This window comes from Anas platyrhynchos, chromosome 24 (genome assembly GCF_047663525.1).
Source record: "Anas platyrhynchos isolate ZD024472 breed Pekin duck chromosome 24, IASCAAS_PekinDuck_T2T, whole genome shotgun sequence".
NCBI classification, from domain to species: Eukaryota; Metazoa; Chordata; class Aves; order Anseriformes; family Anatidae; genus Anas; species Anas platyrhynchos.
In genome coordinates this window covers 766440-782210 of record NC_092610.1, presented here as the reverse complement: position 1 = coordinate 782210, position 15771 = coordinate 766440, and the positions used below count along the sequence as shown (strand labels likewise).

Below are 15771 nucleotides of genomic sequence, written 5' to 3'. Positions count from 1 at the left end.
GGCACCCAGAACGGCCCCGGGCCGGGTACCGGGGAATGAGGGGAGCCGTGAGCCCAGCACATCCAGCCAAAAGTGTAAAACACCCCGAACGGCAAAGCGTTGCCTCGCCTGCATGCTCGGAGCAGGCACCCAACCGCTTCGGTTTCTCTTCAAGATCACCCCTGAGGCCTTCCATTAGGTCCCCTGTTATTTTTGTGTCCCAGACCCCAATCAACCCCAACATAATAACCCACAGTATAATTTTAATAGCTGTTTGAGAATAGTGATTGCCCCATGAGCAAATTGAGTAACTCAGATCACCACTTCAATGCATCCACTACACGACAACTGTCTCCCCCTTTAATTTTATTAGTCTACATCCTATTTATTAACCAAATCCAGGGAAAATAGGACAACACAGTGTAAGTTTTTATTCCTTTATTGATAAATGCTTTCCAGACTTTCCAAAGTGGATGATTGTTCAGTTAAAACCAAAACCACAAGATACTTTTGATCAGAAATCCTCAGTGTCCTGGCTTAGAAAAGGCAAAGGAGAACTGTTCTGGCCACAGAGGAGAAGCTTGCAAACCCCATTCTGGTTTTGGAAATCTAGAGCTTTGGGGAACTGCCTTTTTAAATAAGGTTTTAAAGATTAATTTACAAAATGCAATATAACTATATGATGCATGGCATTGAGATGTGCAGGACGGTGAAGAATCTTCAAACATCTTGAGCTGATGTCTAGGAAGGGGCTATTTGGCTTCTTGCATCCTACAGGCAAAAGAAGAAGACACGTTATCTACACACAGCACAGCTCGTTCCAGGCTAGTGAACTTACAGCTTCACAAGCCATAAGGACTAACATAATTTGCAAGGTACAGGAGGTGGTAAGTCATAGTAGATAAAATCCATTTCTGACCATCCATTAAGAAACTCACATTCTTTGGTAAAGAAGCCAGTCACCAGACCCACTGAGAAACTTACAGGTTAAAGTATAAAAGCCATCAACATTTACCATTTTGAGCTGTGACAGCTGACCACAACAGCTTCACAGAAAGTGCTTAAGATGATCATAGCAACTCCAGACAAACCCAGAGAGAAATGCATCAGCAAATGTAAAATGTATTTTGAATATAAACCTTATTTAGAAGTTAAATGAGCCAACTCCAAACACAGGAGACAGCATTTGCTTGGACAGACCTGTGCAAATAAGTGACATTCCTGACACTAGTACTTTGTATACAGTATGCAGGTGGTTGTCAGGATAAGGAATGGGCATTAAACAGTTTACTTAGCCTTGAAGTCACCAGAAAATCTTGCCTCGTTTCCTGGATTAGCAATTCACAAGCCTCATTTCAATACATTACCCTTCCATGACATGTCAACTGCTAGGAACGTTTCAGGGACTTATGCAACATCTTTCTGATGCTTAATTAAAATGAGATTTCTGCAGAATACTCCTAAAGCTTCTACAGTAAGGAAGCTGTTGCAAGAAGCTAAATTAGTCTTTTCCAAATAACTGACTAAGATCAGACAAATTCTGCACCCAGGCCTCCCAGACCAGATGCATTTACTAATGATCATGCTTTATTTACTCTGATTCTGGAAGATTTCAATTGAAGTGAGGACTGTGACACTCACCAGTCTTCCCAGTTTAAGAGGTAGCAGCAACCACACCCACCTTCTGGGCAGCTTCTTTCTTGGCTTGGTGAGCCTGCAACACTGCAACAGCCTCCTCCACCTGAGGGAGACAAATTACTTTGTGAAACTTCTTATGAAGAAACGGTCCCACCATCTGCCCCAAAAGCAACAGGCCAGCTTACCTTTGACCGGAGGGACTCTGGAGACTCCAGCATGTGCAGCAGCTCTGAGTTGTCAATCTCTAGCAGCATTCCTGTGATCTTCCCTGCAAGACTGGGGTGCATAGCTTGAATCAGAGGGAACAAACGTTCTCCTAGAAAAAAGGAGTTCAGACAGCAGTTCAGTTAAGAAGTTGCTGGTGAAACCCAAGATTGCCCAATGCAATCTGTAAGAACCAGAGTTTCACTTACCCAGCATCTGTTTCTGCTCCTGAGGAGGGGCAGCAGCCAGCATGGAGGCTGTTAGAGGCTCCTGTCCCTGAACGTGGACTGCAGGCTGAGGTGCCTGTAGAAGGGCAGATGTGAGGGTTCAAAAACAGGTTCTATACTGATCATTTCACATTTAGAGACAAAATAATACAGCCCCTCCTTCTATAAAACGATCTGTCAAGCTGACAGCAGACTTCATTTCACAGACAGACAGAAAAATTGCCCTTAGGTCTGAAACACGCTTCAAATTCTGATCTCAAGAACTCAATGTCACATATAAGCACTGTAAATATATTACAGAAACATCAAACATGGAGAGACAGATATCGCAATCGAGAAAAAACATCCATGTGCACTTTCCGTACAATGCGGTGGGGTATGGGAAAGGCAAACTGCCTTCAAAGCCAAATTCTTACTAGGGTATCAAAGATGATTAAATGAAAGAGAATTTCCATTTGCTGGAAAGCAAAGAATCAAGAAAAATACCTTACAGTGTATCTGAGTAAAAAGTGGCTTACTAGCATGGGACAGATAAATCAACTAAGTTGCCCCTGGCAAAGGTACAACTGCCAGGTTTTAAATTCCAACTTCTGGTGCCTGTCTGGGTTATACAAGTAGCTTGACATTTCTGCAAAAACACTCCAGTTGCATGTAAAATCTGTTGGCCTGCAGTTATTTAGGGACTTAACAACACAGATCCTTGTGTTACCTGCAAAGGCTGTACGGCTGGGTGCGGGCTGCGGACACTTGAGGCGTATTTGTAAGGAGGAACCGCTCTGGGAGCGGGGGCAGCTACAGGTGGACGAGGAGCTAAGTTCTGTGCTGCAGTGGCAACACCTGCAAAGGAAGAGAACAGGATTAGAAACACCCAGAGCAATATGCAGCAAGCAAGTCAGGGTGCCTGCCATTAACTGCAGGATTCAAGCTCTGTACTGTACAGTCTAATTACACCACTTCAGAAACTGGCCTCCAAAATGCACTTAGGAAAGTGCATTCCTCCCTAAGACTAGACCACAGATTCCACATCCTGCATGTGAGATATTTTCTAGTTATTCCTTAGAAAAAATGAATTGGATGCTCTACTCTGAAAACAATATTCATAACCTGCAGAGCCTTATTTTGAGTGGCAAATGTTGCAGAGTTGTAGAGATGAGCACCAAGCAAGTGGGAAAGCAACCCATCTGGATTTCCTCTGCCGTGCTCTAGCACCAACTGTCCCCAGACCTGCACTGCACAGCAAGGAATAGGAAAGATTCAGGTGCTGTCTCTGCCCCTTGCTCTGGGTGGCCTTCAGTTATCTGTATCTGACAGCCATTTCTGGAAATAAGAGGCGAGTCTCAACAGCATCCCCCAGCTGAGGGGATGAGGCGGGGAGGCAGACACCTTACCAACTCGCTGGGCAGCAGCAGGGAGGCCACGAGAGGCCGGGGCATTGCCAGCAGGGGCCAGATGGCGCAGTGCTGGCCGTGGTCCAGACTGGCGCATGGCATTTGGCATTCCCTGGAAGCCTAATGGAAGAAATATGGGGAAATCCTCAAAACAGAGCTGACTGGCGAGTCAGGACAGTCAGCTGCAGGAAGCAGGTGGGGGTTGTGCACGGAAAGGAAAGCATGCATTGTTCTTGGTGTGAAGTACAACCAAGAACGTCACACAACCAAAACGCTGCTTCCAGCACGCTCACCTTGAGGTCGTCCTCCTTGCTGCCAGCGTGGGTTAGGTCTCATCTGCGTCATTTGGTTGGGTGCATAGTAAGTGGGTCTGCTCTGGGCCTGGAGGGAGAGCAGACAAGCTCAGAGTGCATACGTGAATAACACATATTGTTTACAACATGTTTCAGCAGTTGTTCCCAGGACTCACTCAATTCACATTAAGACAGGAGGCAGCTGGGAAGTCACACAATTAACTCCACTGACGGCACTCCTCATTAGGAGTTGCTTGCTTATAAGTGTAAGAAAGGCTCAATGAGATGAGAACCATCAAAGGTTCAAGCCAGGTTAAAGATTCATAACACCATACTAATTTAACTCAGCTTACCTGGGGTACAGCAGGCATGAAATACCCCCCAGCAGCAGGCTGGAACTGATTAATGATTGTGTTGGCAGGCAAGGCCCTCATCCCAGCAATGCGCTGCATGTACTGATTAGTTAGATGGGCCTTCCGCTCTTCCTTCCTTTGTGCGAGTGCAACGTACAATGGCTTTGAGCCCACAATTCGTCCATTCATCTCTGTCACAGCTTTTGTAGCTTCCTCTGGAGAGGAAAAGCAGACGAAGCCAAACCCTTTGCTCCGTCCATCTTCCAGCATCACCTGCAGTAAAGACCAATTGCTAGTAGAGCAACGTTACTAAGAACAGCATAAGAATCTGTATTCTCCTTCCTAGAGAAGTGTCACAGCTCAGGCAGGTAGGTGTTGCAGAGGTGTAGAGACAAGTACTCAACAAAAGATCACCTGTCTGGATTTACTCAGCTTTTCTATAAGCACCATGTGTCCCCAGGCCCACACTGAGCAGCAAGGAATGGGAAAGATCAGGTGCAGCCTCTAAACACAGGTAGGGAAATGCCATCTGAGGCTTATTGGGAGTCGCCTCAAATGAGCATGCTTGCCATCTCCCACCCCTTCTTTTCAGGAGGGAATACAACAAGTTATCAGTAAAATAACACTGTGACAGGGAAATCTGTGTATTTACTATTCCATATACTTTTGTGACTGCAATGACTCAGGAAAAACAAACTGCCCTTCAAACCCACGTCAGGTAACAGCTCCTTAAGGCTTTACAAATCCAACAACTCCAAATACCTTGGCACTTGTTATTGATCCGAAAGGTGAGAACTCCTTCCTCAGTTTTTCATCATCTATAGTGTCATCTAGGTTTTTAATGTACAGGTTAACTCCCTAGAAGGTAGAGAACAATAAGACACCTATAGTAATGAAGAGAATTTTGAGCACACTGACTGTTGGCATACATCTGTTAAAGGCGTCGTTTGTCTAAAAACCTCTTAATTTAGTATAATGTTCCTTTTACACCACCAAACCCAAGGGCAAAAAATGTTGCAAAGGTGTAGAGACAAGTCCCACTGTGGTGAAAGGGAGCCCGTCTGGATTTCCTCTGCTTTCCTGTTGCATCATGTGTCCCCAGTCCAGCACTATATTGCAAGGAGCAGGAAAGATTCAGATGCAACCTCTGACATGACAATATTGCCATAAATTAGAGAGACAACAGCACAGTCAGGCCATCTCTTTCCATCCTTTGGGGTATCCCCATTGGAAAATAAAGGAGGCTGTGTGATTTCTCACATCCACCTGAACAAGGCTGTGCACAGATGTCTTCTTCACCCGCATATACCAGAGTCACCTTTAAACTTTAACTCCCAGGATATTTTACAGGACAATGACTACTTTGTCAGTTCCTTTTCAGTCTGCCTGTAAATTGCAAACAGTGCTTAAATTCAGAAAAGGGACAGATTATTCACCTGGTACCGGCTGATTCTCTCTTGTTTTAGCTGTTCAAACTTCCGTTTCAGCTCTGCCTGGCGCTCAACCTTCTTCTGTGCTCGCCCTACAAACACCATTTTCCCATTGATATCCTTCCCATTCATTTCTTCTACTGCCTGGACAGAGGGTTCAAAGAAAACTGTCAACTGCTAAAAATAAGACAGCAGCTGATCCTGTTAAGAACCTGGCTAACCAGAGCTCACTTTGTGTCTCCCTGTTCGTTAGCCAATAAACCAATCTTGCCATAGCACCTTCACATTGTTCCTGTGTAACACACGCTAATTACAGATAAACTGAAGTTATCAGGAGAGACCATGCTGGCAACCCCACCGTAAGTACCAGACTAACAACAGCAACTTGTGACTTTGTCCCCACCCTTCTTGCAGTTAAGGCCAAATTTTAACGAGCATACTGCTTGGATAAGAACTCTCCAAGAACACCCACTCCTTAAGCCCTCTATTGTAACATTTCTTCAACAATTACTCTTCTTATACCACCTAGTAATCTGAGAAATGGCAGCTTATTGCTGAATATCAAGCTATTAAGGTGCAGTTTCTAGTCTCCACATCCAGAAGATTACACCCAAGACATGATTTTGTCTCAACAGGTTTCTGTGGTGAGGCAATTAAGCTCTTCTCTAAAGATACGCAAGCAGCATTAACAACAGTTGGTCATACCTTGTTAGCATCCTCATGCTTTTCAAAGCTTACAAAGCCAAAGCCTTTGGATTTTCCAGTGGGGTCTGTCATCACTTTAACGCTCAGAGTCTTACCTGTTACCAAGGGACAGGGTTAGTAAAATACCACATAAGGCTCTGTCTAGACTATTAAACTCACATAATAGCCCTACCCTTCTTCTCTTACTTATCTGCTAGCTAGCCTCTGCCTCCCGTCCAGCATTTGACCCAACTACCACCCACATTTCAATTCTTCCTATTCATCAGCCTCAAAGTGACCCAGGCAGAGCTACACAAATGGTAGCAGCAGTGTTAAATGAGCATTGGTCATGAAATTCACAGCTTCATTAAAAGTGCTTCTGTATTTACCGTATTTGCTGAAGAGCTCCTTTAGTCTTTCATCATCCATGTCATCCCCAAAGTTTTTAATATAAACATTGGTGAACTCCTTTGCCTTGGCTCCCAGCTCAGCCTCCCGTTCTTTACGAGACTTGAATCTCCCAACAAATCTGTAGGAAATAATGAAAGTTACAATAAGCAACTGGTTTTCAGGAATGGAAAAAGCAATGTGTGATTTGCAGTGAGGCAGATAAAATGAGTTTGTGGTAGGAGTTGGAAATGGGGAGAAGACAGGGTGCCAGGAGAACAGAAGGACAAACAGGCTGCAGACCAACCAGAAAAATCACCTGTCCTACTGCAGAGAGAAGCAGCCTGTGATGCCCACCCGGCTCTGCAGTGGAGAGAGCACTGGCCACAGAAACCCACCCAGCCCACTAGCAGAGAGGTAGCAAGTCGAGGCTCGGCTAGGAGAACCCACCAGCCCTGTAATGGAGGGGGAGCAGGCCATGGCTTGGGCAGGGTCACTCACCAGCCCTGTAGTGGAGAGGTAGCAGGCCAAGGCTCGGGCCAGGAGAACCAGTGCCTTGTGTGTCCCTGTTAATACCGAGATGCATCACGGTTCATGCGATCGCTGCTGCTGCTGGCTGTGACACTCACACTTTGCGGTCGTTGAGCAGCATGCCGTTCATCTTCTCGATGGCTCTATCTGCAGCATCCTGGGTCTCAAAGTGCACAAATGCGTAGCCCTTAGAGCCATTCTCATCACACACCACCTAGACGTGCGGAGGGAAACCAGACTCAGATCTCTGAGCACATACTGGCTCCTTTGTCACAGGATGTGAAAACAGGTTACTGCCAAGGGGCAAAGCAAGCAAGGTCTGTTTTCAGACTGGCGCATCTCATGACTGAGCCTGACATAACTTGAGCTCTCCCTGACCCTTTGGTCAGCTCTGCCTCCCAGAGGCATCACTCCTCACTTGGCTACAGGTGTCCCTTCTGCTTCCTACACTGGGTGTGTCTGAACATGCCACCAATACAGCAGAATTGGACAAAGCAACCACATCTCACCTTGCAGGACAAAATATTCCCAAACGCTGAGAATGTGTCATAAAGTGCCTTGTTATCAATGGATTTGTCCAGGTTCTTAATGAAGACATTCCCAACCCCTGACTTCCTCAAGGAGGGGTCCCTCTGAGACCACATGATGCGAATGGGTTTTCCTTTGATCACATCAAAATTCATGGTGTCTAGAGCACGCTCAGCTGCAAGAGAAGTCAAGAACAGGTTTCTCTGGAATGTTAAAGAATAAAGGTTTCCATCGTGTGGGAGGTGGTTTTCTCTGAATTATAGTCAGCTCATGGAGAAGCTTGTGGCCACCAATTCCAATGACTAGGGTTTGTTTTGTTTAACTTTATGTTTCGAGGGAGATCTTTGCAGCACAGTAACTAGACAGGCTTAAGTATCTAACTGGATTAATAAACTGTTCTGAACTGACATGATAGTAGTCTTTTAAATGCCTGTGCTTCATTAATTAGTTATATTCTTCATTATAAAGGTAAATGTATGCACCCCAAAATAAGGAAAGGAAATGCAGAAAACCCTGGGAAAAAAAAGAAGCAGCAAAAGTGACCAACTGGCTTGTTTGCTTTGCATGAGGTCTCATCTACCCATGCTTGTTTCTATTAAGAGAAAAGGATCATCTCTCTATCAGGTCAGGGACAGAAAATGCACATGAACACATGGCTGGCTGGGAACAACATGAGTCAGCCCCTGCAGCCTACATGGCCAAAAAATGATTCCCCATTTGCTCAATCTAAAAGCGAGTAAGAATGGACAAAACACTGTAAAAGTCATCCACACAGCCTACATGGGGAATATGGAAGCATACAGACAAATCCTAAAACCCCATTGCTGCCATTCTAGCCCACACTGAACCAGCCCCCCTCCACAATTCTATTTCTGCTACCTACTGATATATTAAAAGGATCATTACGTACACTCATTAGGATCTTGTTCATAAAATTCAGATGCTTGGGACTCCTCTGTGCAAGGAAACACTCCCAGCATGGAGTGAGCAGAGAATGAAAGACTCAATTCCCAGCATGAGGCAGGGAAAGAGAGGGATATGCATTAAAAATCAAGGACTATTAACAGGGCAGAACCCATTTTCCAAATTTGTTCAGCTCAGTTCTTCCATGCCACCTTCACTAAATGATACTTGCCAATTACATTTCAGGAGCAGCAAATTCCAGGAAAATGCCAACTTGAACACCTGCTTTTGTGTGATACTTTGCTAGTGCAAGCAGAGGAACAGTGCAGCATTTCACAGAGCCACCACCAGGAACCCCAACAGGTCACTGCCTGAAGAAATCTCCTGCACTCCCTATCCCAGGATCATACTGCATGGAATTTTTAGGAGTTTTTCACATGCTTCAAAAATATCTTTTTGCTTTTTAAGCTGAAGTGGTGCCACTGCTGTTTTCCCCAACCCTTCACACACAACCCCAACTGGGAAACAAGTTCTGCTGGGCCTCACTCCTGAAGTAGTCAGGCTTGTAAAAGAAGAGATCATTTCAAGAACAAAACTATACTTGCTAGGACTCTACTAGCTCTATTAGCTAGTCAAAGGTATTCAATTCAATTAACTGCCGTACTGAAATGATTCCTCAGCTGCTACTCTGAATCAACGCAACCCTTCGGTTCTTTCCGCAGCCCACCCCCATGAGGCACTTCAGCAGGCGACTTGGTCTGGCTTGTCAAATTTGGCAGTGTTTATTTATAGCACAGAGAGGTCCTCCAGAAGCATGCGTTGGCAAGGACACAAACTAGCCGTAAATACCATTTGCAGCAGAAAGAGCTCCTGCTGAAAGGTGGCAGGCAGATGAAGCAGCGGCGAGCAACCAGAGGGGATTGTTCTGCAGCAGGTACTGAGATACAGGCCAGTTATCAACTATACAGATGAGTTATGAACTATATAGACTAGTTATGAACTTACTGTGCTTCTTCCAAGCTTCCTAAACGCACACCAGTGGGCACTACTGCTCCACTCTTTCAGTAGTTTGCAAGTATTCCGTACTATTATTGCGCTCTGCTTGAAACACACACATGCTGCTCGTGAGCAGTGGTGTAAGAAAGCCCTGGAGAGGTTTCCTGACCCGAAGGAGGCCTGCCATGCCCCCAGGTCGAAATGCAGTCACATCACAGCAGTACCTGGAAAAGCTGTGAAGGATCAGCAGAATGATGCGGGTGACTCAGACTAAACACACCCAGTTCACTTCCTTCATCTGAACAAACACCTTCTCATTTTCCTCTGCTTAAGCAGCAAATCTTCACCCACCTCAGTTCCTGTATCTGTTTCTCTCCCACTGGTTCCTGTCATCCTTCCAGCAGGCTCAACTGCAACTTATACAACATTGCACATACTTTTAACCCCTTTCAGACTCTTTTCATTCTTCAAGTGCCTTTTGGACAGGGAAAACAAACATATGAGCACCCCTTGCAGTTTGCCTTAGGCCTCAAAGTGATCATTCTGTTACAGGCTCCCCAAGAGCCAAGGCTGCTGTGACTGAGCAGCATAAAACAACCACACACACCACGATTCACCCATCAGTAACTCTGCACAGGGAGTTTTATCCTGCAACACTGGATATTCTTTATGCTGTTCTCTCCTTTAAGGAAGAAGAGAGGCAGCAAGTTTATCTACGCCTTTCGTTTTCGGAGACCATTCTCTAATCCCAGCTCTGGGTTCGTTCTTCACTTGGGAATCACGCTGTTTTCTCTGTACTTGCAGAACAGCTTATCTCTACAGCCACACTGAAGCTTCTCTGCTTCATTATCTGAGTTGTCATGTCATAACTGTCAATGTTATGAAACCCTGGAATGCAATTAAATTGCATGAGGAACACACGAGAAAGGAAATTCAGCTTTTCTTCCAAATGAAATGAATTTCTTTCCCTTTACGGTCAAAAAAGAATAAATATTAACAACCATGTCTGAGCCTGAACTACCCAGAACTTTGAAGCATTTCCTTCATCTGCCTATCGGAGTATGACAGAAGCAGTACTCAGCATTCACTGGCTACTATGCCACAGAACTGCAATCAAAGGCAGCAGAGCTCATTTTCACTAAAAATAACCTCTCTGCAGCAGACTACACCAGCCAGACAATGCATGTCCAAAGAGTAACCCCTTCCAGGGTAAAGTATCACTCCATTAGCCAAGAAAAACAAAGAGAAACACAAGCTCTTAGCCAATTTGGATAGAGGAGTTCTGGAAACACAGGATGTGACGGTGACAGTGGTCCCACATAAGGGGGGAGTTCTGGCTGCTACCTGACTGACATGAAAACAAAAGCCAGAAGTCCTGCATTTGACCATAAAGGTTCATAAAATGCCTTGGGTTGGAAGGAACCTTCAAGATCACCATGTTCCAACCCCCCTGCCATAGGCTTTCGGATAGAGCTCAACACACCACCACCACGCTCACCTTCCCAACATGATCTGTTTAGGTTCTGCTGCGTTACGTTTAGGAAAACAACTGCCTTTTACTCGTAACATGCTGTAGTTTGCCAGGCAAGTCAGGAGTTTTTCCACAAGAGATCACAAAGGCAGGAGTTTGTCTATTTCTCCTTCCCAATCTTAACTCAAAGATTAGGTTTAAGTCACTTGACCTTGTAAGACCCACCAGTAACAGGACACCAGTTACTCTATCGAAGTATCACTTTAAGTACTGGGACTTCCTAAAATGTCTGCTGCCTCACCAGGAGTCCAGAATGACACAAGGTCCCTCTGAATTCCTGCCTATCTATTACCATTAAAGATTACTTTGAAATACACGGGAAGGCCAGCTGTCTTCATGTTTGTATGAGGAGAACTTTCTCCTGCTAAAGCGAGCATTTCTGACCAGCCACTCTTCCCTTTTAACATCTTACCTACACCTACATTATACAGGTCTTCTCTGCTTTAAGGAAGAGAAGAACTTTATACTCCTTCATACACACAGCCTGATATTTCTGAGTTCCTTCGTGGATCTATTTTTGCTTCCTGTTAGTTTCTCCTCTTATCCTGAAAGAGATAAATCATAGCCTAGACAAAGGCAGGTAGGCCTGGGTTACTGTACCCTTGCACAGCACAAATATACCAAGCTTGTTTTGTAAGAGGGAGCCAGAGCAGACAGGTTCATCTGAGCAGGACAGGGACATATGGACAGGCCCTCAGGTTCTTTCCTTCCTGTTGGGAAATTTCAAGACAAATACAGAGCTTAACCTGCATAAAAGCAATTTTGAGAGTTCTATCAATGAGTTCTTGTGCACTGGGTTGCAGCCAGTTGTTTTTTTTTTTTTCCCCCATCAGCCTGGCAAGAGAAAAGATCAGAAAAGCTCAGTCGGATCAGTCGGTATCCCAAGGAAAGGATGTGCAGAAGGCACTCTGAACCAGGGAAGAGGATGGAAGCGAGGATGGCACAGTCACAATCAGATTACATAAAATCACATTCCATATTCCAGCCAAGAGCTCAATTCCACAGGCTCTGCTTGCTTGCAGGAGTACGATTTCATGATAAAATTGGTTTTCTACACATTATGAAGACTTTGATCCAAAGTTATGGATTTCCCTGCATGACAGACTGCTAGCTGCTCTTTGCAGAACTGTAGAACAGGACAGCCAACTGGAACCTACAGGAGAGTTCACCTGCTGTTGAAGTCTGTGCTCTTACGAATTGATTCTGAATGAAAGGGAAGAGTGCACCTTATCTAGCCTGTAGATGCCTATATATAGACACTGCTAAATCACAGCACGGAGCAGTAAACCTGCACCAGTCAACAAGCAAAGGCTCTAAAAATGTGGGCAGAAAATGCTGACCCACTTTTTTTCCAGAAAAGACATGCTCCAAAATGACCTTTTCTCTCCCTTCTTTCACATTTCTGCTGCTATAGTGCTGGAATACCTACTTGAGCAGGTGCCAAATTAAAATATTAAGAAAAAACCTGAACAGAGCAAACTGACATGGACTGAGGTTTCACACACATTGCACAATGCATGAATTCCCATTAATGCAGGAATACCACTTCAGCCTGGAAGATCCATCCAGGTGCTTGCACAAATACAGCAACACAGAGCCCATCAGAGCTCCCCAGCATTAAGTCATAGTGGGTGGGCAGCCAGAGGCTCAGTCAAACTGAACATCTGACCAGGGCTGATTACTTTCATGTTTTATTGCCAGGACTGACTGCATGAAGTCCCACATAAATAGCCTAAACCTACACCAGAACACGGTGGCACATGGAGATCATCCTCTGATATGCACTGCAATAAACCCAGGTCTCCAAAGTTTAATTCCAGTAACAGAGAAACAGTCCTGTTAACCAGAGAAGTCACTGAGATGTGCATTTGCAAAGTATTCTGGAGACACCAAGCAGTAAAAAAATATTCCAACACCCCAAGCACTAACTTACCCCATAACTGCAACACCGGTGGGAGCTACACGACAGAACACACAAACAGCAGGGTGCGTTAAAGGAAAAAAAAGTGAGGAAAAGTGAAGAAAAAGGCCATGGCCGTGGCCCCACGTGTCGCTTACCGTCGGCAGGCTGCTGGAAGTTGACGTAGGCGTACCCGAGGGAGCGGCGGGTGATCATGTCCCTGCAGACGCGGATGGAGAGCACGGGCCCGGCGGGGCTGAACTTCTCGTAGAGCATGGCCTCGGTGACATCGGGGTGCAGGTCACCCACGTAGAGCGATGCCATGGGGTAGCTGCTGGCCGCCGCCGCCGCGTTCATCGTCCCCGCACGTGCTCCCGGCAGCCGTGGGGGTTATCCTGGGGGGTCTGTAGGGAAAGCTTTGGGTAAATATTTAAAAGGGGTGGGGGGAGGCATTCAGAACACAATTTAAAAGCGTCGCTAAAGGGGTCCTGGGGGGGAGGGGGGGGTCGGGGGACAGGCACTGCACTGAGCCCCACCAGAGACGGGGCAGCCTCATGGAGCGAGCCCCCACTCCCTGGCCCGGAGCTGGTTCTCTTTGGTTTGTTGGGGTTTTAGAAAAATAAATAAACAAATAAATAAATTTACATGTTTATACATATATATAAAGCAATTATCTCCCAAATACACCTTTAGCGGAACCAACCTCCCGCACTCCAACCGTCCCCGCTAGGCTCACGGACGTTGCCCCACAGCACGGGACCGGGACCGGGCCGTAGCCGCGCTCGCCCCCCCCGCACCCTCCCCGGTCGGTGCCGGGCCCGACCCCACTCACGCGCTGCGGCCCCAGCGAGCGAAGAGGCGGCGGCGGGCGGCGGGCGGCCCTTTATAGCCGCCGCCGCGGCGAGACGGGGCCCCGAGCGGCCGCCAGGGGGAGGCGGCGGCGGGCCCGGCCCGCAGGGAGCGACCCCCGCCGCCCGCTGCAGCGACGCCAGCGGGGGGGAGGACCGGGGCCCGCGCCGCCATTTCGGGGCCTCGGCTTCTCCCCGGCCCCTCAGGGCAGCCCCGTCCCGCACGAGCCCCCTGTGAGGAGGACGGGGAGCACAGGGGGCGAGGCAACCCCTCCTGACGGGTTTTTGGTGGCTGCTCCGAGCTGTGTTTTCTGAGGTGTCAGCAGCAGCTGGGGTTGTTCCCCTTCCAATGGGATAATTGAGAGGGGTAGAATAAAAGGTAACAACAGCAAAGCAGTGGTAATAATCCCCATTTTGCAATATTTTCAGCCCAGGTTATTTCTTCCTCCTGAGCTCATCATCATCCCAACAACCATTGGCGCTGGGAGGCCGCACTGGGGCTGCAGCTCGCGGGCTGCGGGGCCACGGGCTGAGCCGCTCGTCCTCCTGCCCCGACACATCGAGTCAAAGCACGGCAGAGCTCACAGAACGATCCACAGAAATGCTCCCTTTGGCTGGAAGCAGCCGCTGTGGCTGTGCTGGGAGCTGTGTTTATCGGAGCCGTGGTTACTGACATTTGTGTCCCCTCCTGGGGCTGCTGCAGCCCCGCGTACTCCTCAGCCCCTCTCAGGTCCTTCCCTCAGGCGCTGCCCCAAACCTCCTCAGGGACCCCTCTGCACACCAGGGATGCCGGAGATCCCCCAGTTCACCCTCTCAAGGCCTCCAGCAGTTCCTGGAGCAAAAGTTATGACTTTTAAAGTCTTCATCCCTCCAGCCTGCTCCCATCGACTGCACCGGTGTGATCCCACAGCCATGCTGAGTGTGCCTCGGTCACAGGTGGTCATCATAAAAGACATGCCTTTTTTTATTTTTTTTTTCCAACAAGGATGGCGAGTTTTGAACCAGAAGCTGCCCCTGAGCTCGGGATTTCTCCCAGCTCCAGGAAATTACCAGCAGAGGGCAGGCCGAGACTGCTCCAGGAGCCGCAAAACGCAGCGGGGCCGGGCAGGGAGCGCCTCTCCCCGGGGAGAAGGAGAGGAAGGGGAGCAGGAGCCGTGCTGGGGCAGCCCCGGGAGCAGCGAGGGGTGCTCAGCACCCTCAGCATCCTCAGCATCCTCAGCACCCTCAGCACCCTCAGCATCCTCAGCACCCTGGATCATCTAGTGCACTGCTGAGCCCCGGTGCTGAGCGCAGCCCACGCGTTCCCAGAGGCCCGAAGAATGAGGATGGAGAGGAGCGCTCGGAGAGTTCGGGGATTTCCCCTACAGGGTAGATCAAAAGTTGCCCGGCTGCGTTACGGGAGCCGTGCAGGCGAAGGAAAACCCTGGGAAAAATAGCACAGATGCGGTCCCGGGCTGCTGCTGTAATCACCCCGGCGCTGTGGGGAGAAAACCCCACAGGCCTGAACCCATGCCCTCCCACCGGCTCCGGCTCCCGTTTGATCAGCAGCGATCAGGAAGTGGTTTTCTCACTGTCTCTGTTTTGTTTTACCACTGCAGCCCGCGGGGCTGGTTTGTATGCCTGCCTCCCACGGAGGGCAATTTGGTTCCTCTCCGGCTGAGGCCACGCCAGAGCCCCGAGCTCCCGCTGCCGCCTCCAGCCGGGTCGGGGCAGCCGATGTCAATGGCCCCATTATTGCTCGGGAAGCCTCTGTGCGCTTCCAGACGGATGCTGCGTTCCCCCCATCGCAGCTGCAGTCGCTCCCTTCCAGCAATTCCCAGCGCAGCACTTAAGGCAGGGATTTATGGGCGGTTTTGAAAGGCATTTTGGAGCGAGAAGGAGTTATGGGAAAGGAAGCTGAATTCCCACCATTCCCCAGAAAATTCTCCCAGCATCTTTCTCCACCAGGATC

General features: G+C 47.9%; 1 protein-coding gene and 3 non-coding genes across 7 annotated transcripts; all 4 read right to left on the bottom strand.

Moving 5' to 3' along the window:
• Positions 1–402: 402 nt before the first annotated feature.
• On the bottom strand, positions 403–13956 carry PABPC4 (poly(A) binding protein cytoplasmic 4). Of its 4 annotated transcripts, none has more exons than XM_027443805.3 (16): positions 13805–13955; positions 13131–13376; positions 7624–7817; positions 7213–7328; positions 6586–6725; positions 6218–6312; positions 5519–5656; positions 4845–4940; positions 4083–4355; positions 3730–3817; positions 3437–3556; positions 2758–2885; positions 2031–2124; positions 1803–1933; positions 1621–1720; positions 403–750 (listed from the first exon to the last, which is right to left on the bottom strand). In XM_027443805.3, exons 2-15 carry the CDS (start codon positions 13327–13329, stop codon positions 1634–1636), a joined length of 1899 nt encoding a protein of 632 aa, XP_027299606.3. In that variant the 5' UTR covers positions 13330–13376; positions 13805–13955; the 3' UTR covers positions 403–750; positions 1621–1633. The 4 variants fall into 4 exon arrangements, with proteins under 4 accessions (XP_027299606.3, XP_038023099.2, XP_038023100.2 ...); XM_038167171.2 differs by having other exon boundaries at positions 1661–1720; XM_038167172.2 differs by lacking the exon at positions 13805–13955 and adding an exon at positions 13676–13694 and having other exon boundaries at positions 1661–1720.
• Positions 3177–3310, bottom strand: LOC113839810 (small nucleolar RNA SNORA55). The gene has a single exon (XR_003492409.1). It is a non-coding gene; the product is annotated as a small nucleolar RNA SNORA55 (small nucleolar RNA).
• On the bottom strand, positions 4453–4581 carry LOC113839812 (small nucleolar RNA SNORA55). The gene has a single exon (XR_003492411.3). It is a non-coding gene; the product is annotated as a small nucleolar RNA SNORA55 (small nucleolar RNA).
• On the bottom strand, positions 5092–5224 carry LOC113839811 (small nucleolar RNA SNORA55). Its single transcript, XR_003492410.3, has one exon. It is a non-coding gene; the product is annotated as a small nucleolar RNA SNORA55 (small nucleolar RNA).
• Positions 13957–15771: the final 1815 nt, after the last annotated feature.

Bases quoted from the DNA above. Each gene is read 5' to 3' on its own strand.
- PABPC4 (XM_038167171.2), bottom strand. From the start codon at position 13,329: ATGAACGCGGCGGCGGCGGCCAGCAGCTACCCCATGGCATCGCTCTAC. The intron at 4,941-5,518 runs GTGAATAATCTG...TCTACCTTCTAG, and splicing joins AGAGAATCAGCCGGTACCAG to GGAGTTAACCTGTACATTAA. The intron at 751-1,660 runs GTGGGTGTGGTT...TTTTGCCTGTAG, and splicing joins AGAAAGAAGCTGCCCAGAAG to GATGCAAGAAGCCAAATAGC.